This window comes from Mytilus trossulus, chromosome 4, assembly GCF_036588685.1.
Source record: "Mytilus trossulus isolate FHL-02 chromosome 4, PNRI_Mtr1.1.1.hap1, whole genome shotgun sequence".
NCBI lineage: Eukaryota > Metazoa > Mollusca > Bivalvia > Mytilida > Mytilidae > Mytilus > Mytilus trossulus.
Genome location: NC_086376.1, coordinates 25,723,497 through 25,749,525, shown reverse-complemented (window position 1 = coordinate 25,749,525; position 26,029 = coordinate 25,723,497). Strand labels below are relative to the sequence as shown.

The window sequence follows — 26,029 nt, the reverse complement described above, 5'->3', positions numbered from 1 at the left end:
CGCTGCAGACAAATAAAGAATCGACCCTCCCTCGCTGCAGACAAATAAAGAATCTACCCTCCCTCGCTGCAGACAAATAAAGAAGCAGGATCTCCCTCGCTGCATGCAATAAATTTGAAATAGACAAACGGGTAGTAGGTCCTTGGCAGATCTCACAATTGCTTACAGGCTAAACCAACATTATCAAGCTACAGATCTAATGTAAATCTTTTCAATTCCATTGACAAGAAAAGATTGAATACATTTTTTCAGCTCACATAGAATATCTGGGTCAAAACTATAATTTGGCATATCTGAAAAAGTTTTCTACTCAAAATGAACATGTATTATAAGTTTCAAGTTGGTGTGAATACAACGTTATGATAAGACTACCTAATGCACATACAAACCATTGAATAATGTGCCTTATGTATTTATTCATTGGCAGGGCATAAAAAAGAAAGACTTCTAAACTACCTTTTTCTAACTGCTATAACTACCTGGCTTTATACATGTTATATAAAACAATAACTCTAAATAAAATAGTAATTATTTAATATGTAATAAAATCAGAAGAACAGATATCCGTAGCATACATCAAAAAACAATTCAATCTGATATTCATAATAGCACCACACACCAACTATCAATTGACTGTTACAACAGAGACATTCTCTCGGGAGTTTGACCTGACACAAACTTTACCTATACAACTGTTGATGCTATTATCTTCTTAGCTAAAAATAAATTTTCCCAGAGATTAAAACCGCCAGTGAAATTGTTGGCTTTTTTCTAAACTACCTCTACCCTTTTTTTGGGGGGAAAATATGCGTCATTTTTATCAAATTGAGTAATTAAAAATAAACCATGAATTTGACTGAAACTTCAATTGCAGACCCCCTTTAAAGAGTCAATCCCTGCTTTGAAATAAGACCCCTTATTGTCAGGGATGATACATACATAGACTCTGCACATATGGTCATTTTAGGCATGAAAAATGTATAAATAAGTGTTTTTCAGTTTGTATTCATGCACATTTACTACCGAGACTGCACTGTTTGGGAAAAAGTTGTCTTTTTGGGAATAATTTTGAGCCATTTTTTTTTTTCAAATTTGGATTCTTCTCCCGGGGAAAAAGCCTTTGTTCTCAGTTAATTTAAGGAAAACAATATCACTGACTGGTGATCTGCTTTATCAAAATAATAAAAGCTGACCTTTGACCAACAATAGAACAATCATTATGTACTTATTGGAGTATGTTTATGATCTTGTAAACAAATATTCAGACTTAATACAAACATACCAGAATGTTCACATGATGACTAATTCAAGCAATATTTCCAATTACCGGTATACATAATAAAAAAGCGTCTGCTTGCCATCTTGGATGGTGCATTATTATTTGAGAAAACAACTAAATGTCCTTTTCAAATAAATTCAAAAAATAATAAAAAAAAATAATCAGATAGACAATACAAGATATGTAATTAGTGATGACAGAATTATTACACATTTCTTCCATTTGAGCCGACATGCAACATTAAAATCAATATACTTCTTTTGGTTACTTCACATTTAAAAATCTTCATCCAGCAATTTTTTTTACACATTTCTTTCATTTGAGCCGACATGCAACATTAAAATCAATATACTTCTATGTTTACTTCACATTTAAAAATCATCATCTAGAAACAACTTATGTTAAAACTTTGGTGTCACACATGAGTAAACATATGTTAACAGACATTCATTCACACAGACTTGCTCAAGGTAAAACCGTATTACTTTCACTTTTACATCAATTAGAGCAATTAATGCCCAATGTCAAACTTAACAGTGTATCATATTATCTTTGAACACATTCTGCATCTACACAATTCTGTAAGTTTTAGCTGACTGACTTTAATTCAACTTCAAACATTAATGTACTGCCTGGTGGAATGGGTCCCTGTCTCTGGTTACCATACCTAGAAACAAAATGAACATGCTTAACATTTGACAAGTTTATACACAATTCATACTTTACATCAGATCTGACATAATGTTTATATGTAGTATGTGTTTTAAAAGTCTAAAAACTGCAGCATGCATACAAGTCCTTTAATAAAGAAAACAACTTTTTCAGTGACCATGAAACAATTAAAACAATTATCAATTGAAAAACAGCTGTGTGATGACCTCATTAACTGTTTTGTCATTAATCTGGCTGTTGATTTTCTAACTTGCCTTTTATAACAGATTAAGTACTGAAAGTGTGCATTGCTTGCTGTACTGTGACCATATTTCCTCATTTAGACTCTTGCTGGATTGTTGTCACATTTGCAATGCAATCATACCCCATGGGGCCCATCTACTTATTTTTATTCTGAACACTATTCATTTTTTGTTGCACTGTACTTGTGTCAGCCATTTTTTATTAGTGGAAGAAGCAAGAGTGCCCAGAGAAAACCACGACCTTCGATAGAAAAACTGACAGATAAAAATGTCTAATTTTACAAATCATGTGCAAATGGTAATAATGTATATTTGTTTATGCATTTTAGTTTCTTGTGTATAATTCGGAGTTTAGTATGACGTCCATTATCACTGTACTATTATGCATATTTTAGGGGCCAGCTGAAGGACACCTACGGGTGCGGGAATTCTCGCTACATTGAAGACCCATTGGTTCCCTTCGGCTGTTGTTTGCTCTATGGTCGGGTGGTTGTCGCTTTGACATATTCACCATTTCCTTTCTCAATTTTATTGTTTATGAAAAACTCAGATATTTGATCTTACCCTTGTTGAGATGGTATTACTAGTTTTCTTTTGCCTCCAACCTTCATTCCTGAAACAAAAATAAACATTCAAAATAATATCTTGCTTTTTCACTTAAAATCTGAATGGAAAGCGTCACTTATAAAGAATTCTAATTTTAGCGTGAATACTTCTATAAATAATATTACAACAAAAGGAATTGCATTCCATGTTTTGCAAAAGTGAAACTCACTTGTTATTAAAGAAACTAGAGGCTCTAAAGAGCCTGTGTCGCTCACCTTGGTCTATGTGAATATTAAACAGAGGAAGCAGATGGATTCATGACAAAATTGTGTTTGATCATGGTGATGTGTTTGTACATCTTACTTAAATGAACATTCTTGCTGCTAACAAGTATCTCTATCTATAATGAACTTGGCACAGTAGTTTCAGTGGAAAATGTTAGTTAAAATTTACAAATTTTATGAAAATTGTTAAAAATTGACTATAAAGGACAATAACTCCTTAGAAGGTCAATTGACCATTTCCAAATGTTGACTTATTTGTAAATCTTACTTTGCTGAACATTATTGCTGGTTACAGTTTATCTCTATCTATAATAATATTTAAGATAAAAACGAACAAAAGCAAAAATTCCTTAAAATTACCAATTCAGGGGCAGCGACCCAACAATGGGTTGTCCCATTCACCTGAAAATTTCAGGGCAGATAGATCTTGACCTGATAAACAATTTTACTCCATGTCAGATTTGCTCTTTATGCTTTAATTTTTGAGTTATAAGCCAAAAACAGCATTTTACCCCCATGTTCTATTCTTAGCTGTGGCGGCCATCTTCGTTGGTTGACCGGGTCACCTGACACTTTTTTAAACTAGATATCCCAATGATGATTGTGGCAAAGTTTCGTTAAATTTGGCCCAGTAGTTTCATAGGAGAAGATTTTTGTAAAAGTTAACGCTGGATGACAGACGACGGAGGACAAGTGATGGGAAAAGCTAACGAAGGGCCAGTTGAGCTAAAAATCAAGCTAACCTTTAGTGAATATTTTTCAAAAGAAAACCAGATGCTCCGCAGGGCATAGCTTTATACGACCGCATATGTTGAACCCTGAACGGTTGGGGCAAGTATGGACACAACATTCAAGCTGGATTCAGCTCTAAATTTGGATTGTGATTAAATAGTTGACACAGCATAGGTTTCTGACACAGAATGAATGTGTTCTAATGAACTTAAAATTTTTATTTTCTCTTAGAGCAATTCACTATGCTGTTGAATATTAATCCTCTCAAAAAAATGTTTGAAGAAATTTTCTTTTTATTTATGAAATTTCAAATGAGAAAAATTGAACCCAATTTTTTTAATCACATCCCCCTTTCCCTTATTCCAAAACTAATCTCAATTAAAATTTCTAATGGAGTTTGCAACAATAACTACTCATTTAAATACATCATAAAATATTAAGATGTAAAAAAACTGCTTGTTATCACTGAATGGTAAAGATTATTTTAATTTATCAGTTGGTAGTTAAAAGTGAATATACATTGTATATTGTATATATAACAAAGATTTAAGTTTATTCTGGACAAAGAAAAAAAAATAAAAAAATCTTGCTATTGCAAAATTGTGCAATTAGATATTTCTTGCTTACTATTCTGGACAAAGAAAGATAACTCTAATTAAAAAAAAATTGCTATTTCACAATATTGTGCAATTAGATATTTCTTGACATTGCGCAATACTGTGCAATTGAAAAGACTTGCTATTGCACAATACTTAACATAATAATTTTAGATCCTGATTTGGACCAACTTGAAAACTGGGCCCATAATCAAAAATCTAAGTACATGTTTGGATTCAGCATATCAAAGAACCCCAAGATTTCAATTTTTGTTAAAATCAAACTAAAGTTTAATTTTGGACCCTTTGGACTTTAATGTAGACCAATTTGAAAACAGGACCAAAAATGAAGAATCTACATACACAGTTAGATTTGGCATATCAAAGAACCCCATTTATTCAATTTTTGATGAAATCAAACAAAGTTTAATTTTGGACCCCGATTTGGACCAACTTGAAAACTAGGCCAATAATCAAGAATCTAAGTACATTTTTAGATTCAGCATATCAAAGAACCCAACCCATTCATTTTTTGTCAAAATCAAACAAAGTTTAATTTTGGACCCTTTGGACCTTAATGTAGACCAATTTGAAAAGGGACCAAAAGTTAAGAATCTACTTACACAGTTAGATTCGGCATATCAAAGAACCCCAATTATTCAATTTTGATGAATTCAAACAAAGTTTAATTTTGGACCCTTTGGGCCCCTTATTCTGTTGGGACCAAAACTCCCAAAATCAATACCAACCTTCCTTTTATGGTCATAAACCTTGTGTTTAAATTTCATAGATTTCTATTTACTTATACTAACGTTATGTTGCGAAAACCAAGAAAAATGCTTATTTGGGTCCCTTTTTGGCCCCTTATTCCTAAATTGTTGGAACCTTAACTCCCAAAATCAATACCAACCTTTCTTTAGTGGTTATAAACCTTGTGTCAAAATTTCATAGAATTCTATTAACTTAAACTAAAGTTATAGTGCGAAAACCAAGAAAATGCTTATTTGGGCCCTTTTTGGCCCCTAATTCCTAAAATGTTGGGACCAAAACTCCCAAAATCAATACCAACCTTCATTTTGGGGTCATAAACCTTGTGTTAAAATTTCAAAGATTTCTATTCACTTTTACTAAAGTTAGAGTGCGAAAACTAAAAGTATTTGGACCACGACGACGCAGACGACGACGCCAACGTGATAGCAATATACGACGAAATTTTTTTCAAATTTTGCGGTCGTATAAAAACCCACTCATTTTAATAATTCATCAAAAGAAAGTTGTACAATAGTTTCAAATTCAATAAAACCTTACTTCTACTTCCATTATTTTTTAGGGACGACATCAAAAGATTGATGTAGGATGAAAAACTTAAAATCAAATAGTTTGGGGGTGCGGGCCATCATTGCTGCAAGTTTTGTTCGATTTTACATATATCCATATAGGTAAATCAATTTTTCCCAAATAAAGTTAAGAGGGGGAGGGGAGGGGGTGTTAGTGAAAAAACTATGTGAATTAAGTTTTTTACCCTATATTGAACTTTTGATGTCGTACCTTAAATGAAATAAGAATAGTAGCATTTAGCATTTTGTTTCTTCCTCAAATGAGTTAAAGTTGTTATAAGATATGAAAAAAGTGGACACAAGGTAATATGAGTATCTGCCTTTCATAACTCTATAAATGAGAAAATAGATATGCAGCTTAATTCCCTGCTATCTAAGATACCGGATATATTTCAACCTGATCCTATTATTTCCATTCTCTAAAAGAATGTTTACTAAGTATAGAAGTACTTACCACTTACACCTACATCCCAGCCTTTTATTACTTCTCCCTTACCAAGTCTGAATCGGAAAGGTTTGCCCCCTTGGCAGGAATCAAATTGTTGACCCGTCTTTTGAAGTTTTCCAGTGTAATAAACATGTACCTAAAATGAAAGGAAATCAGATATTGACATAGTTAAGCTGATTAGAGTAGGTTTCATTGGGGTTTAAGCGTGACATGGGATTGCCGATTTTTTGTAAGCGTGACACATGAAATCAAATTATTGTGCTGTGAAAACAGAAAATGAAGTCTAGCAGGACACGGGAAATTACAAAAAAAAATTGTAAGGGTTCCGCGGAACCCAGTGTCTCACCTACTTTTGCTGTAAATTGCAGCCTCAACAAAATCGAGGAAAAAATCAATAAAAATATTCCGCTTGATACTATCTTTTGATTGTAAGAAGCTTCTGTCCAAGTTTGGTAAAAATCCAGGATAGTTTATGAATCTAATAAATGTTTTAAAAACTTTAACTGCAGACTGGATGTAATGTTAACTGGAAGAAAAACTAAGTCCATTTATAAGTAAAATACAGATACACAGGTACAAAATATTAACAAAATTTCCTTCTAGATACTAGCTTTTGATCATAAACAAGCTTCTGTCTAAGTTTGGTACAAATTAAAAATTGTATAACCACAGAGTGAATGTGTTGCTGGCAGAAATTCTAAGTCCATTTAAAGTAGAATACGGAAAAAATGGAATTTTATTTTCACAAAATTTACTTCTGGTTACTATCTTATGATCATAAACAAGCTTCTGTCCAAGTTTGGTAGAAATCTGGTATGGTTTAAGAAAGTTATTAAAATTTCAAAAACTTTAACCACAGAGTGAATATTTGTGGACACCACCGCCGACAACGACGACGGAATGTAGGATCACTTAGTCTCGCTTTTTCGACTAAAGTCGAAGGCTCGACAAAAATGACTGTTGCTTACCTACATAGCTAGTGTAAGCAGGATACAGGTATCTGATCATGACAAAACAGTAAGCGGGATCCAGCTTCAGAACCCCCCAATGAGACCCCAATTAGAGTAGCAGAAAGATTTGTCAGAGTTAAAAACCAATGTGTGACCATCCACTTGCAATTCTGTTCTGGATAAGGTTTCTATCTGTATATTCTCAACTTCAAATATATCACGCAATATTTGACTCTGTAACTATCATTACTAAGAGATGTAACATTGATTTCACCTTGAAATTTTAAAACAAGTCAATTTTGATATGAGCAAAGGAAAGAAAACTGTACCTTCAAGACTTTATTTTGTATTTTTGTCAAGCCTTCGACTTTAGTCGAAAAAGCGAGACTAAGGGATCCTACTTTCCGTCGCGGCGGCGTCCACAAATATTCACTCTGTGGTTAAAGTTTTTGAAATTTTAATAACTTTCTTAAACTATACTGGATTTCTACCAAACTTGGACAGAAGCTTGTTTATGATCATAAGATAGTATCCAGAAGTAAATTTTGAAAAAATAAAATTCCATTTTTTCCGTATTTTACTTATAAATGGACTTCGTTTTTTCTGCGGGGAAACATTACATTCACTCTGTGGTTAAAGTTTTTAGAATTTTAATAAATTTCTTAAACTATCCTGGGTTTGTACAAAACTTGGACAGAAGCTTGCTTATGATCATAAGATAGTATCCAGAAGTAAATTTTGTGAAAAAATAAATCCATTTTTTCCGTATTTACTTTTAAATGGACTTACGTTTTTCTGCGAGGTAACATTATATTCACTCTGTGGTTAAAGTTTACTTTCTTAAACTATCCTGGGTTTGTACCAAACTTGGACAGTAGCTTATTTATGATCATAAGTTAGTATCCAGAAGTAAATTTTGACTTAGATTTTTTTCCAGTTAACATTGCATACAGTCTGCAGTTAAAGTTTTCAAAACATTTATTAGATTCATTAACTATCCTAGATTTTTTACCAAACTTGGACAGAAGCTTCTTACAATCAAAAGATAGTATCAAGAGGAATATTTTTATTGATTTTTTTCCTCATTTTTGTTGAGCCTGTGATTTACAGCAATAGTAGGCGAGACACTGGGTTCCGCGGAACCCTTACAAATTTTTTTATATATAGATCTGAGTTTCAATTAGGCATACTTAATTTAGTACTTTGCCAAAAAAAAAAATAATACCACAACTTTCAACAGATATTTCCCTTTTTGGTGCCATATAACTTCACATCCTATCTTAAAAATGCACTGTATAGGCATTGCACTGTATAGGCATGTTTGCCCTGTGTCAGAAAAGTAACCAGTTCTCAACCTTGATGCCCCTTTATGGATTTTATGTGCTTCCAAAACAAGCAGGTCTTTATTGCAACTGCTTTCAACTTTACAAAACAGATCTGATGAGGTCAGTGTATTTATTTGTCACTTTATTTCTAAATTAATAAGGTAGTGAAAACAACATGTCAAATTTGAAAGTTTTATAAATAGCCCTGCTACTACTTAACAAGATGATGTATCTCGTCTTCATTACTCGCTACTCACCATTTTACCAGGTTGAGCCACTGGACCATGTCCTACTTTTAATTCTTCCGAAACAATCCCCCCTGCCAGTACTTGTTTTTTGGGCTGTTCTTTTTTGTTTGGTGTTTCTGTAGAATTTGTCTAAAATAATAATACAAATAAAATAAAACAAACTGTGTCAAAGCGACACCGTCTCAAAAATTTGAAAAATCTGCAATTTCAATAAAACATATGGACACAAATATGATGGTAGTCTCACATGTCAAAAATCAGCTCAATATCTGGAGGCGTATAGAAAAAAAGTCTGTATAACTGTGATTTCTAACAATTTTAAATGTTGTAAACCCTTAATTTCAGTAAAAATTAGCGGAACTGAAAGAAACTTAAACTTGATCTGTAACTCATCATGGTAAACTCACGTACCCAAAATCAGTCCAATATCTGAAGCTGTTTTAAAAAAAACTCTGTATAATGGTTTGTTGCAGAATGATGGAATTACGAATTACGGACAAGGGTAAAACTATATGGCACTGACAACTTCGTTGCAGGGTTTGCCAGGACATAGAAATATAACAGATATTAATAGATATAAATACAAACAATGGTCAAAGTAAATATACAAACATAGAGACTCCAAAGATAAAGATGACTTAAATCAAATAACTTTTTACTGACATTCTTCTTTATAAATATACAACAAAGAGCAAGAACTTTTGTCTCATGTATTTTTTTCAAACTTTTCCATATAACTTTACACCTATTTTAATCCTCAGATATTTTGTGAAAAGAGTCAGCTAATGAACAAACTCAAGTGTGGGGTGGCATGATTTCTTATCAGCAGGTTAAGTACTCTTAGCTTACAGTCTCACTATTTCCATTTTGTAATCAAGTATGATTTGTTTTTGTGTTTAATAGTTTATGCTATCTATTATGTGTTCTTCTTGAGTTAAGTTTTTTTCCTGTACTGATTTAAATTGTTTGTTCTGTTATGTACACTTTGTTTTATATCAAAATATAACAAGACTGGATCTGTGCCACTGTGGTAACATGTGTACTGAAGTATAGCTGATGGATATAATTTTCAAAACTATGTTATACTTGAATAATGTAATGATAAGGGAGGCTACAACTCAAAATAATAAAGTTGAGTTGCAATACAAAAAGTAAATTAACCTTCTCATCTCCCTCTTTGTTCTTATTTTTCTTTTTCTTCTTCTTCTTCTTTTTTCCTTCTCCTTCTTGTGAATTGTTTTCTGTTGGCTTTGGCTGAAAAAAAGAGAACAGATTTTTGAAATTACTAAGCTTCAAAATACAAACTAACAAATTGTATACAGTAAAATTAGCATGCTATGCCCTAGTGCTGATAACAGAACTAATCATTTCATTAGCAAATCTAAGAACTCCCTTGTAAACTGGCACAAACTAGCAAGCTGTGTTCTTACTGTGATACTTTACCTTTAAAAGCAATATTGATAGTGCTATGCAAAATTTCAGGAAGGCAAACCCTAGTCATTTAGAATGAGCGGATCTGATAGTTAGGTGTAATAGCTTGAAAAGCAGCTGGGTCAATATCCCTAATGCTGCTCAAATTGAGGAACACAAATGTTGTGCTTACTTGCTATTCCATTAAAATGAATGTGGCAAGGTAGGAAAGGAAGTTTACTTATTGAGTGTGGGTCATGGGTCTTTTTTCAGTATGTGTATATTACCATTATACAAAATTATCTAAAAAATGGTTCTTAGTTGTAGGGATGTTTTGAAAGTCCTTTCCTACCCTTCTACATATATTTTAATGAATAGACTCATACTGCCCAGTTATCTGATCGTTACTTTGACTTTTATGTTGAATTTATGATACTATAAACACTATGCATAACACTACAGGGATATAACTCTGTAAAGATCACCTGAACGTTTTACAATTATGTTCTATTGTTAAGGAAATATTAAGCTTCTCAATGAATTTATCAAAATAAGTGTTTGTCAAACCTCTCAACCCTTTTATGCTTACAGTTTGAGTTTCCTGTTTTCCTTGGTTCTTTTTCTGAGGTGTGTCTTTCTGTTTTTTCTTCTGAGGTGTTGGTTTTTTCTTAAGTTTCAATATTTCATCATCATCTTCATCCTCTTCATCTGAAATTATTTACAAAATCTTTTTTTTTTTCATTTATTTTCATGGAAACCAATTTTCATGGTTGGAGGAAAAATTGTATTTTCATGTCTATTTGATTTCTTTCTTTGTCAAAATATGCATACAATCCTAAAATAATTTGAACTTTTGAAGATTTGAATTTGTGGTCGACTGGCATCTTTACCCCTGAAATCCACAAAAGTTGATACAAGTTTGTGACTTTGCCATGGCTAAAAGAAATGCCTACCCTGATAATAAAATGACCTACTAATGGTTGGCAACAAATTATAACACCAAGGATCATCATTATCATAAATATCCTTTTAGGCATTCAAAACATCGATCTAGGAACGTACTGAATACTGTTCAGAGAATGGTGAAAATCTGTGTCAAAACCCATAATTTATAAATTTCACATCATGATGAACAAAAAATTGCGCAAATAAGAAAAACTTAGGTGTTAATTATAACTAAAGAGTATCCCCATGGCCTCACTTTACAGCATAGGAAAACATTAATAAAAATTTGTATGAAAAATTAAAAAAAATATCTCACCTTCTTCTTCAGATTCACCAGCTTCGTCATCTATAAACTAAATAAAACAAAAAACCAATCATTAGATAAGCAATAAAACAATCAATGAGGGCGGTTTCAAAATCTATCATTGAGGGGATAGGAAACATCATCATTTAAAGGCAATAACTTATATTAAGTGTTATCAAATGGTTTTGGTCATATTGAAATTTTTGAAGATCTTGAGTTGCTAATCTTTCAAGACACAGTGTGTCAATGTAATTGCTATCAAGAACCAAAATATATATAAAATATATACTTCCCCAATTTTACCATCATTTAGAAGGTTAATATTTATTTAAACAGCAAGAAGTATATATATATTTTTATAACAAAATGGTTTTTTCAAATGAAAATGAGATATACATGCCAATTACCAGTTTACTTTAACTTTTTTTTTTATCTTTTCAAGTATTGACTTTAAAGCGTACAATCACAACTGTTTCAAAATAGTGAATAAATGGTCAGTTATACTGTAACTGGTTATTTAATTCATCTTACATCAGCGAAGTCATCCTCAATATCAAACTCATCATCATCATCATCTTCATCATCTGAATCTACCATTTTCATCTTCTTCTTTTTTACTGCCTTCAACTTTTCTTTCTTTCTCTTTTTCCCACCTAAACAAATTTTTTTTTTTTTATATTTCATAATTAATGATCAGTTTAATAAATAAATAACATCATGAACATGTCAAAAATAGTTTTTTTTGGCCATATTTAAATAAACACAAAAATGTAAAGCAGTTTATTATGTATAATCCACATTAATTCAGCTGTGATTTTAAATTGACATTTGCTCATTCTCAATCAAGATTGCTGAATTCAACTGTACATGTAGGAGCAAAGACTGGTCAGCTCAAGTCTGAACAAAATGTCTGAGTAGGATACAGGGGTCGAATTAAACTTTTTTGTGTACTGGGCAGCCGGACCAGTGGACTGAAAACTTTACTGGTCCGGCTCCAAATCTACTGGTCCTGCAAAAATGACATTAATTTGACAAACACTAATATAAATGACAGATGTTCAATTTTGATGCTATCGTTTACATAAGTCAGACAGTAACAAATGAATAGTCTTTATTTTCATTTTGATAAAGGCTTTGGTAATCTCAATGATTTTCTTTATCAAAATCAGAATCATCACAATCCTCACGATGACCATAGGGTGCCTGACTAGATCCTCTGGAGCACTGTCCAGAAATATTTCACGTTTCAATAGCCCGGACTGGATCAAATGATGCTATATCTTCTGTGTGAAACATAATGAATAAAAGATCTGAGAAAACAGTTGGACGCAATTTTGATCGCCAATCATTATTTACAAGTTTCATCTCAGAAAACCCCCCTTCTGCATCAGCAGAATGAGCAGAAAGGGACAGGATTAAATTATCTTATTTTTTTGGTCTGGCGGTTTTATATTATTAAACTCCTTCCAAAAATTTCCACATTTTATATTGTTGTGAAGGACGCTCACCCGAGATATTAATTAACTTGATCAATTGTAACACCCCCCAGTACCGTGTAATTGATTTCACAGGTAATTTTTTTTGTAAACAAACGGAGATTGCGATGCAATCAATGATTTTTATCGACAAATTTCTACTGGTCCGCCGGACCACCAGCTGACAAAATCTACTGGTCCGACGCAAATTTTACTAGTCCCAGACTACCGGACTAGCGCTAATTTCGACCCCTGGTAGGATAACATGTCTTTCTATGGACTGTTGCCTTTGAAAATATAGACATTCATTGTGTTTTATTTATGTTATATATTTATCGTGCGTTTTTCTATGTTGTGATGTTACATAATGTATGCTATTGTTTCAGAATAAGGGAGAAGGTTTGGATCCATTTAAACGTTTAATCCTGCTGCAAATGTTTGCACCTGTCCTAAGTCAGGAATCTGATGTACAGTAGTTGTCATTGTTATGTAATATATACGTGTTTCTTGTTTCTTGTTTTGTTTATATAGATTAGACCCTTGGTTTTCCCATTTGAATGGTTTTACACTAGTAATTTTGGGGCCCTTTATAGCTTGTTGTTCGGTTTGAGCCAAGGCTCCGTGTTGAAGGTGTACATTGACCTATAATGGTTTACTTTTTTTTTTAAATTGTCATTTGGATGGAGAGTTGTCTCATTGGCACTCACATCACATCTTCCTATATCTATGTAGGTATAGACAAAACTGGCTATCATCTTAAATTTTTAGCATTGACTTTTTTTAATAGATGATGTAAAATAATTTTTCAGGAGAAACAAAACAATAAGTAATGAAGTTTGTACCTGGTACTTTCTGTCCTTCATCGTCGTCACTCACTAATGATGGAGCTGTAATAAACAACAAAACATAGACACACCATCAATGTCAAATAATGTGTCATCTTTATCATGATCAATAAAATAATTTAATGTCATTAAACACAATTTCAATCTGTTCAGAAGGAATATTTGACTTTCAATATACATTTTGTACATGATCAATTGACGCAAAGGCCAAAAAAGAGGGTCTGATTTAATAAAGCCTCTCACAAAAAATAAATATGGTTCAAATATCTATAGACATTTCAAGTATAAAAGTAAGTAAGCAATTAGTAACTGATTTGACAAATTCAGTATCATTTACTAAATGTTAATACTTCATTATACATAGATTTTTAAAATCTCTACTATATAAAACATTTTAAATATCAAGAATACTGTGAAAGATATTTTTTAAATCCACATTAACTATAGCTATATGCAATGATACTAGCCATTACCAGCTGGCCATTTAAACTCTACAGTATGATACAATAACTGTCAACTTAAAAATAAAGAAAGGGTGATTGAGTGGAGTTAATAACTACCTTCATCTTCGTCAGATTCTTCTTCAGATGACTCGTCCATCATGCTCTCTCCAAAGTCATCTGGATACTGATCATCTTCCATCAGATATCCCGATAAATGTACTACACCTACAAACAAATTTTGAATATTGAATATTTTAATTATTAATAAATAAGCAATTATTTCTGCAATAACAAGATTGTTACAAATACTCTGCCAATATACAGGGGTTTTCCATAAGTTACATTTTACTGATTTAAGAAAATGCAGGAGGAGGTGATAACAAAGTTGCCTTTTCATAATATTAATATTTGCAAAGGACATATCTCCTAAAATCAATATCAGTCAGCACCATTTTTTCGCTGTTTAAGATAATGATATAAACATTTGACCCATTTCTCATTTAAAATTTGAAAAATGTTGGCTCCAGGGCACCAGCAATGTGGTTTTCTTTGAGCTGTTTCAAAAAATAAATGTAAAGGGGGGTGTCGGAGGGCACTTTTTTTTGGACCTTACCACGCATAAATTTTAAATTGGATGTTTCCTTTAAATTTTTCTTAAAATAACCACCAACGCTCAAATTTTAATTTAAGAGCCCCCCCCCCCCCCTTACAATAGACAACATCTGAGTTCGATGCATTTCTGTCAAAAACTCTGGTTTTAGTGAACGTCATTTGTGCGTTTAGAGGCGTTGTCACTTCCATTCCAATGTTGAGCGAGTGGTTGAAAAATTATAATTCTATATTGTACGAATTATTCGGCAAATTGAATTCTCAAAATTGACAATCAGCATTGCTGTCATTAGTCATTAAGTACCTACAGAACAACCATTATTTCTAGTTTATGCTACACAATGACGATCACTAAGACGCTTGATGAACGTATAGAGTGCAAGGATACAGGCAACCCCATATATCTGGTAAATGACGTCATAAAGGCATGTACAATTGACGAGTTTTTCCCCGCGACGGATGAACTCGTATTAAAGTAGTCTATTAGTATTTTAATCATTAGTCAAGAAAAAAGTTGCTTATTTCTTAACAGAAAAAAATAATTATATCCAGTTCAATCCCTTCATTCTAAAGTTTAATGTCTATAGGTATTCATGATAGACCAACTTACTTTTATCATTAGTCAAGAAGAATGTAACTTCTTCTCCCTCTGTGAAGTTGAGGTCTAATGGCTGTTGATAAGTTTTGCCATGCTGTAGGGTACACAACATGAATTCAGCCTTCTCGTGCTGAATCATGATGGATACCAAGGTATCAGATTTACCTGGAAAAAAAACACAATGTGTTGATTAGCCATCTCTATGCAAATACTAAGACTGGGATCATCTCCTGATATTTTCTTTAAATGCATTTAAACACAAAAAGTGACAGAATCAGTCAATACAAATTTTTACTTCTTGAAAGATATAATCATTCTCAGCTAATTACAGATTCCATACGTGGAGTGTAATATTGATTAGTTTAATTCATATTGATAGTAAAATCTTTTACAAATCTTTCTCTGATGCTTAGTCTAACATATATATTTGGCAATCAAAAGTAAACAGAAAATGTGTTGGACAGCTTTCACATGTCCTCTAAAACTGCTATCTATACAATCAGTTAGGTGTATTAAGTTTATATAAAAGAAACATAACGTATTTTTATTGGATACATTTCTGCATATCAATTCAACTTTTTTCAGCATTAGCAATCAAATGTGTAATGTTTACATGTACATGCATGAATCATGTTACACAGACTCTAAAACATGAAAAGAGCTCCTTAAGTTTTCTGCATGACCAACCTTTTGATGGCTCCAGAGCTGCCATGGAGAGATGGAATGAGCTCTCCACAGTTTGTGTGTACCTTTTACCTCCATCTAAAGTAACTCCTGAAAAAACAGTCAATAATTTTACATACATTGTACATAATTATGTATCCATCCATACACCATACATATGTAAATAGAGCCATTAATAATGATTTGTTATGTAAAACCGGACTATTTGTTATGGTTTAATGTAAAACCTTAAACTCCAAGCTGGATACTAGGTACAATATACTAAAGATGTAGCCATTGATGATGAAAATCCCCCTATAGCATGTATAGTGGAGAATATGAATGGGGACATATGGTTGGAAATTCCCCCTGGGTTATCAGGTTGGTTCCATCCAATACACGATCCCATCTCACATGTTTGCCCCCTACACTTTCGCCTCCAATTTTTATTTGAATTTCAGCTGAATTATTAGATGTTTTTTTATATGTTTATTGTAAATTATACAATGTACCAAATACATGTAATTCTATTTTCTTGAATAAAATTTAAGGAATTATAATTTTATTTTTTTTTATTAATTTGATGATTAATTATTAAATGGTAATTGTGTATGATTACTGCTAATTGGTATTTATACACAGCTACATGCAGGGTTGGCAAAAACCCGGGTCTTATGAGTATTGCCCAGCCCAGTGGGAAATACTGTGAAAATTCGGGTTTTACTGGGTTTTTGTGGGTAATACTGGGCAATACTGGGTAATATAAAATACTGGTCAGAATTTTATAGAGGATTCAGTGATCAAACACAAATGTTATACATTTAAGATATATATATTATAACCTTTTTGTTTGTCTGGATTGGTAAAACTGTAAATATAAAGCAAACATTTTTTTCAAAAATAGATATATAACTCCTATTAAGAATTAACAATTACATGTACTGTAGGTAAAATAACATTAAAATAATGTATATGTACATGTACTGTCCCTAATAAGTAAGTAATTATTCAGATTAGAATAAAGATTTGTTTATGTAACAATAATCAGCCCATTCAATTCTATAAGTATTAATGGCATGACCCCCTATTAGGGTGTTTATTAAGTATAGATTATTGAAACAATGCTTGGTAATTAACAAGGTTTCCTTTAATAAATGTGAAAATCTTGTATTCTGTCTACATCGAAGGGCATGGAATTGAATTGTCATTCTTTTGGAAATGACTGTCATTGGTTATCTGTATAAATAGTATATATTTAGCTGTAATACTATGAAACTACACCAAGACATTACTATTTTGTGTTAAAATAAGCTTAGAAAATCATATTGCCCAGTATCCCCAATCTCTGGGAGTATTGCCCAGCCCGGGAAAACCCAAGGTTTTCCCACCTGGGAATTCCCCGGGCTGGTAATACTTTGCCGACCCTGGCTATATGTACATGTAAATTTGGTGTTAAATATTGGTGAGGGGTGTAAAGGGGGTCTCTGCATAGAAGAAGTTGACATGAAATAAAATTGCCGTTTAATGAACGAACAATTAAAAATGTCTTGCACATGTATCTTTTACTGATTTCAAAAAACATTTTCACGGCTGCACTTGAAATAAAAATAGCACATCAAAACACATCAAAACTACATATCTAAACTATTGGAAGTAGACGAAGAGGGTTAGAGAATCAAAGTGATGGATATCACTCATGGAAAGATTAGAACAGTAGTTTGAATTATTTCATATTAAGGTATGGTGGGGAAAATGAACATTTATAAAACACTATTGCTGAAAATTGCATTTAGGTCTTTAGAAGGAAACTTGCTTTTCCAGTATGAGGATAAATGAGCTCAAATCAAATAATATGGTTCTCTATTAAATTTGCACCATTTTTTTTAAACTTCAGTTTATATTACTTATCGAAATTATGTTGCTGGTTCTGAACATGTTTCAAAAAAACAAAAAAATGCAAAAATTCTTCTTGTAAATGTTACCAAATATCCTTGTAAGACATAAATTTAGACCAACAGCTAAAAGCTTTAAAGTGCCAACAAAAATAATCTAAAAATGTTGTTTTGGGGCATTTTGTAAGTTGAAACAGAGGTTATATAGCATTGAAAATTAAAAGTTTTAGAATGCCTTTTGATCAAATTTGCATGTATTTTTCAACACAGGGCATTTTCAATTTTATTTTTCAACATAAACTAATAAAAAAAAAACTAATTTTATTAAAATGTGGAATCTTTCTTGATTGCAAAAATATATATATTTACTTCTAATAAAAATTCAAATGACTTAAGGATGTATTCTTCTGACTTTTCAGTCTCGTTCAGTCTCGTTGAAATCTCGTTCTTAAATTATTTCCAAAACATATGATAGAAGTGGAAAATATCAATGAATTTTAAAAATATTATAATCAAACATAACTCTGTGAAAAATTTGTGTATTTACCATGAACGGTTTTTGAATAATCCAGTTTTCAAATTTTACGACCATTCAAGTCAGTATTTTTAGTCAAAATTTTGAGAAAATGGGTGAGGGATACAAAAAATGATTTTACAAGAATAATATACATCCCATCTCATTTTGGTCTTTTCGAAATTCTTAGATATGTATTTTTTCAATCATTTATAACAAAAAAAGTTGAATTAATATGCATTTTGTTCTTTAAAATGAGAAAAATCATAAAAATACAAAATTGGCAGTATGGTAAATTTTACACAAAAAAGCATCAAAATATGATAAAACTTTCTTATATTAACACCTACCTATAGTTTTTGTAAGTTAAATTTATTCAGATTGGTCCACTTCATCTTTATGGAAAGTATGAAAAAAAGTTTAATTGTGGAACTGTGATTTTTTTCACGATAATAGCCCAAAAATAGGTAAAAATCGATGAAAAGTGAGAAAATCATCAAAATTGGGCATTTTCAAAGGGCAGTAGCAAAAAAAGAAGCACACCACCATATGATTTTTTCTTCACCAATTGTTTTGTTACAGTCTTATAAACCTAAAAATCAGGTTAAGAAAAAAAGTTTAATTCTAGAAATTTTTGGCTCCTCAGAGGTGTACATCCTTAAATAGACATAATAATTGATGGAAAATAAATAAACGAATGAACAATGGTTTGTTATAATTAAAAGTTTATGAATTTTAAAACTGTTTCAAGCCAATTTCTGATAAAAAAAAAAAAGTGAAATAATCTAAATTGTTGATCAATTACAGATGATTATTGGAAATTTATCAAGTAAATTATAGGCCATACTTGAATACCTTTTATATATTCATATTTATATTCACATTTATATTCATATTTCATTTTTTTAAGATCATGTTAATCCATTAATCATTTATCTTTCAGATATAATTTACAGAATTACTTTATGTAATGTAGATCAAAAGTAACTGGCAATTAATAAATCTATCATCCTTATAAATATCAAACAAATAATACACACATTTGTGTAATCAATTATGAGGTCAAATACTTGTTGGAATGATCTGTATAATTATGTAAGACTGAGGTTGATAGGTAATGTGGTCAATTTGATCATGTTGATTTGCATCTTAGGAGGTGGGCATTGTAATTAAAGATCCACCTTGTTTCTGATTGTTTAGTGAAAATGACAGTTGTCAATCATACTAGTTGAATCAATACCCACTTACCTAATCAAAATGTTTTTAAAAAAGCTTGCACATCAACACACCTTAATGACATACATTCTTAAATGAACTGCTCCAATAATGTACCCAGTTTTTGTCAGTTTATTTGTGTATTATGTGCACATACATGAGAACTATAGGGAACTATATTTTAGTGTGAATACATTTAGTAACAGTAGCTAACCTGTCCTGTTGCTAGGGAGGGTGGTGCCTAAGTAAAGATTTAGAACAAGTTCTAATCTTTCCAAAAACACCTGTTGTTGGAAAAAAGTTTTGGCAATATGTTAAATCAAAGAAAAGAGACTCATGTGGAGTAGCACCACTTATTTCAAACGGAAAACTTATGGAAGACAGCAAAGGGAAAGCAGAAGCACTTAACCATCAATTTGTATCTGTTTTTACTGATGAAAATACATCAAGTCAACCAAAATTAAATGGCAGCCCATCGCCTGATATAGACCATCTAGAGATAACAGTAGAAGGAGTAAGAAAGCTACTTAGTAATGTCAATCCGAAATAAAGCAAATGGACCAGATAACACATGAACAGAGTCCTAAAGGAATGTGCTACAAGTATATCCCCATACATAACAACATTATTCAAGAAAACATATGATGAAGGGGCTGTCCCAAACAATTGGATTACAGCTATCATCACAGCACTTTTTAAAAAGGGAGACAAAAGCTGGCCAGTAAATTATAGACCTGTTTCATTGACGTCAGTTTCTTGCAAAATCATGGAACACATCATTTTCAAACACATTATGCAACATCTTGAAAAATATGATATATTAGTCGATTACCAACACGGCTTCAGACAGAAAAGATCATGCAAATCTCAATTAGTAACAACAATTGAAGATATCGCAAAACATCTAGATAAAAAAGAGCAAGTGGATATGCTAATATTAGATTTCAGCAAAGCATTTGATGTAGTGCCTCACGTACGGCTTCTGCGGAAACTAGAGCACTATGGAATAAATGGCAAAATCATAGAGTGGGTAAAGGCCTGGCTCACACAACGACAGCAGTGTGTAGCAGTTGAAGGCGAAACATCTACAAATGCCTTTGTAAAATCAGGAGTACCCCAAGGTACAGTTTTAGGACCATTGATGTTTCTTTTGTACATCAATGATATTGGGGATGACATCAAGTCAAAGTTGCGTCTCTTTGCAGATGACAGCCTATTATACTTAGCAATAGACTGCAAAGATGACTGTAACCAACTACAAAAAGATCTAGATAAATTGATTGACTGGGCATCTAAATGGCAGATGAAATTTAATGCTTCAAAATGTTATGTACTAAGAATAACCAACAAGAAAAAACCTATATTACATGACTATCATATGCATGGCCAAGTTTTAGAAAATGTAAGCCAAAACCCATATTTAGGAGTTCAGTTTACCAACAACCTGAAATGGGATATACACATCAATAACATCACGGCAAAAGCAAATAAATCACTAGGCTTTCTGAGGAGAAACATCGGCAAATTCCCAGAAGAAATTAAGAAAAGAGCATATCAAGCCATTGTCAGACCAAATGTCGAATATGCAAGCAGTGCATGGGATCCATATCAAGAAAACCACATCAAACAGATAGAAATGGTGCAAAGAAGATCAGCAGGTTTCATCAAACATCAATACAGCAGAGAACCTGGGTCAGTTACGAGTCTACTGAAGGAGCTTAAACTACCATCATTAGAAATAAGACGGAAAATAAAAAGGCTTTGCTTATTTCACAAAGCTTTACATAAAAAGATAGCCATAAATATACCAGATTATGTAGAACAACAAGGCAGGACAACACGGCAATACCACCGAAGCAAATTTAGAAACCTTCAAACCTCAACAAACACCTACAAATACAGCTTCTTTCCACGTACCATCAAAGACTGGAATACTCTACCAATAAGACTGTTAAATATAGAAGATGCAGAGGCATTCAAGAACAGCCTCACAACTTATTTAACAGAGTAGTCACGCAACAAACATTTGATTTTAATTTCACATGTAAATACGTTTTTAATGAGCACCATATTGAATGACCAAATTAGTACTAGACCGATTAATCTGTCTCTTGTGTGGGTTCATTTGTCATTCCATATTTTCTTTTCATCATTTGGCTATTTTATATTTTTTTTTTTTTTTTTTGTGTCCACACTCCGTGTGGACACAAAAAAAAAAAAAAAATATAAAATAGCCAAATGATGAAAAGAAAATATGGAATGACAAATGAACCCACACTAGAGACAGATTATTCGGTCTAAATTAGTACTTGCGTGATGGGTCTTAGACCCTTTGCATTTCAACGATATAGATGTAGATGTAGATGTAGCAAAACACGTTGCTGCTTGCACAAAATAACCATTTACCACCCCAACTTTATACCAAAACTGAATTATTATGAGCGCAGAATTGTAGGGTGCGAACGGACTTTGGGTGCCAATGTGTACATTTAGGTTGTGGAAAGTGAAAGGGGGCGAATGTGATTGGCGTGAACAGACCAGGATTCCCCATTTTTCACCTGGAATGGGAACCCCCTTTTAAAAATGGCTGGATACACCATTGCCACAGGCACTTTTTTCTATAAACCAAGGGAAGATACACGATCAATGTATAAATTACAAGCTCCCACGTTGATATAGTGATACTGAGTGATAGATATTAAGATAGTAGTTCTCCCCATGGTCATGGATAAAAACAAGTGCATGAGGCCCGTTCCCTTCTATTTTCATCAGTATGATCAGTAATTTGGTTCAATTTTCCTTTCCATTATTCTAAAAACTCAATCTTAAGTATATGGTTTACATTGAAAGTTGTTACATATGACTTAAACCTATATATAATATTGTAAATCTGTACGAAATTAATTAGCAACAACCGCCAGCGGTAAATATTGTTTACCGTAGGATCGAGTACTATTTATATAAATCTTATGCTTGTGAGAAAGAGGAGAAGTACAAATTTTACATGAACTGATTTTACGTACCCCAAAACATATTCTTCGCCTCCTCGATGTGCATTAAATTTTGGTAAAAAGTTCAGTAAAATTTGCTGTAGGTAAACAATCCAAACACGTGTGTCTGCTTATGTCGTAAACTGGCGGTGTGAATGTCGTAAAATAAGGTGCGCACAATTAACAATAATATTTACATAACGAGGGACCGTATGCGTACCTTTTCCAAATACGCAAACGGTCGGAAAGTCGGACTGGGAGTGCGATCATTAAAACATAACTGAAATCTCGAATTAACATAAAAAAAGATCAATAATTAATGAATGAAAACTTTGTATGTAACTGAAATATTTTAAAAACGCCGGGTCACTTTAATTCAAATTATTTAAAAGCTGTGTTTAGGATGGGTCTCATGGGATTTATACCGATTTTTTGTAAGCGTGACACGTGAAAGTCAACTTATTGTTTCGTGATAAAGGGAAATGGGGTTTAGCGGGACCCGCGAATTGACAAAAAAAAAAGAGAATTGCTTACGTACATAGTCACGGTAAGCGGGATACGGGAATCTGAAGAAAAAAAAACAGTAAGCGGGATACAGGATCGGAACTCCCCAATAAGACCCCCTTTAGGATGTCAGTAATACATGAAATTTAATAATGCTCACTCAGAAATTGAAATGATTGGGAATAAAAATAATTTTGGAAGAAAAGTTTTTTTTAGAATACTTTACTCGGCTGAGGAACTCAAGTTAAATTCAGTGCTACAAAACACAGACACTTTGAGACGAGTGCATGGCTACAAAGCCGTCAAAGACCGAGAAGAAGAAGTAGAAGAAAAATTAATAAAAATGAGTCAAAAACGAATGCAATGAATGAAAAGGGTAGCTTTTGTACGCAAAGATTGCCTTATTTTTTAACGTTAAATTCACTCTGTGATGATAATTGGTATAGATGCACGTTTGTCATGTGACAGATTTGGCATATTAAACTCTTATTATGATATGGGTGATAAAAAATTTTACCCGCAAAATTGAAACTGCACATACAATGTAGCAAAAAACATACAGTAGGAAAACAGAAGAATTTTCATCGGCTGTCTATCTGAATCATATTGTGGCACTATCATCAAGAGTAACACTTCAAGCTGCCCCAAAGAAACTTCAGATTTTTTTTATACGTATATGTTTTATTCATGCATGTTCTTTTGGCAGCAAGAGAAGAGCTTGCTTGTCTTGCGGCAGCCAATGAAAACCGTTCTGTTTATCTAATATGCAGATTCAATATACCTCGACTGACATCTAATTGACAATAAGGGTTGGTTGAGAACAAAACTAAACGACAAGAGAGATAACTTGATAAACTATCAATGATTCTGTAATAACACCAAGGCGTGGTTCAGTTCTATGGTTTCCGAATCCAACTCATCCTTCAATTTGTCTGTTTGAAGGTTTGTTTGCGAGGTGAAGATGGTTTCTTTTATTTATATATTATATGACGTAGATCATACGGACTTCAAACAATGAGGAAAACTGATACCGGTTAGCAAATTCAAAGGTACCGGAAATGACAAATGTAAAAAGATTAACAAATTTGATAACCAAAAACACAAGAAAAAACCGATATAAAATACAGCAACAAACTATTGTACCACTGTAAACATGGACCATGACGTATGAGTGGGTGGGTCCATTCATCTATACTGAGCGATTTTCGGTTCAGTATACTTGCTAGTCTTTGCAATTTCATGTACAAATAAGAAGATGTGATATGATTGCCAATGAGACAAATAAAGAAAGTGGCGGGGTTAAACATTTTTGTGATCGCTCATAAAGTGCATGTATATATATATATATATATGCTACTTGACGGATGGTGTCCATGGGACGAAAAATGTTTGCGAACAGACTCATTAATCAAGTGCATTGTAGTAAAAATAGTGAAAAACCAATTAAGGGGACAATCAAACAGTGGTTTATAGATAACACATCGAAAAAAGACGAAAAAAGAAACTAAATAAAAACCTTTCTAAAACATTTTAAAATAAATGAAAAACCCTAAACATCAAGCATAATGAACATCATCGGAAACTTTGAATAAAAGCCAATTTTCCAAAAAGGTAAGTAGTTCCGGTCCCAATAGTGGCATCACCGTGTTACTCTTATATCAAATACATATCTAGTAAATCATTTCAGCAATAGTGGCACCAAACCGTGTTACACTTATACCACTTATATATCTAGTAAATCATTTCAGCAATAGTGGCACCAAACCGTGTTACACTTATATCACTTATATATCTAGTAAATCATTTCAGCAATAGTGGCACCCACCGTGTTACTCTTATATCACATACATAATCTATTAAATCATTTCAGCAATAGTGGCACCAAACCGTGTTACACTTATATCACTTATATATCTAGTAAATCATTTCAGCAATAGTGGCACCAAACCGTGTTACACTTATATCACATACATAATCTAGTAAATCATTTCAACAATAGTGGCACCCACCGTGTTACTCTTATATCACATACATAATCTAGTAAATCATTTCAGCAATAGTGGCACCAAACCGTGTTACACTTATATCACTTATATATCTAGTAAATCATTTCAGCAATAGTGGCACCAAACCGTGTTACACTTATATCACATACATAATCTAGTAAATCATTTCAACAATAGTGGCACCCACCGTGTTACTCTTATATCACTTATATATCTAGTAAATCATTTCAGCAATAGTAGCACCCACCGTGTTACTCTTATATCACATACATAATCTAGTAAATCATTTCAGCAATAGTGGCACCAAACCGTGTTACACTTATATCACTTATATATCTAGTAAATCATTTCAGCAATAGTGGCACCCACCGTGTTACACTTGTATCACTTATTTATCTAGTAAATCATTTCAGCAATAGTGGCACCCACCGTGTTACACTTATATCACTTATATATCTAGTAAATCATTTCAGCAATAGTGGCACCCACCGTGTTACACTTATATCACTTATATATCTAGTAAATCATTTCAGCAATAGTAGCACCCACCGTGTTACTCTTATATCACATACATAATCTAGTAAATCATTTCAGCAATAGTGGCACCAAACCGTGTTACACTTATATCACTTATATATCTAGTATAAAATCATTTCAGCAATAGTGGCACCCACCGTGTCACACTTATATCACTTATATATCTAGTAAATCATTTCAGCAATAGTGGCACCCACCGTGTTACACTTATATCACTTATATATCTAGTAAATCATTTCAGCAATAGTGGCACCCACCGTGTTACACTTATATCACTTAAATATCTAGTAAATCATTTCAACAATAGTGGCACCCACCGTGTTACACTTATATCACTTATATATCTAGTAAATCATTTCAGCAATAGTGGCACCCACCGTGTTACACTTATATCACTTATATATCTAGTAAATCATTTCA

General features: G+C 32.6%; 1 protein-coding gene across 1 annotated transcript; it reads right to left on the bottom strand.

Moving 5' to 3' along the window:
- Window positions 1-517: 517 nt before the first annotated feature.
- On the bottom strand, window positions 518-22,752 carry LOC134714948 (46 kDa FK506-binding nuclear protein-like). Its single transcript, XM_063576678.1, has 13 exons — window positions 22,596-22,752; window positions 15,976-16,062; window positions 15,301-15,453; window positions 14,199-14,306; window positions 13,636-13,680; window positions 11,850-11,971; window positions 11,331-11,367; window positions 10,659-10,777; window positions 9,821-9,913; window positions 8,669-8,788; window positions 6,143-6,272; window positions 2,758-2,806; window positions 518-1,946 (listed from the first exon to the last, which is right to left on the bottom strand). Exons 1-13 carry the CDS (start codon window positions 22,627-22,629, stop codon window positions 1,868-1,870), a joined length of 1,176 nt encoding a protein of 391 aa, XP_063432748.1. The 5' UTR covers window positions 22,630-22,752; the 3' UTR covers window positions 518-1,867.
- Window positions 22,753-26,029: the final 3,277 nt, after the last annotated feature.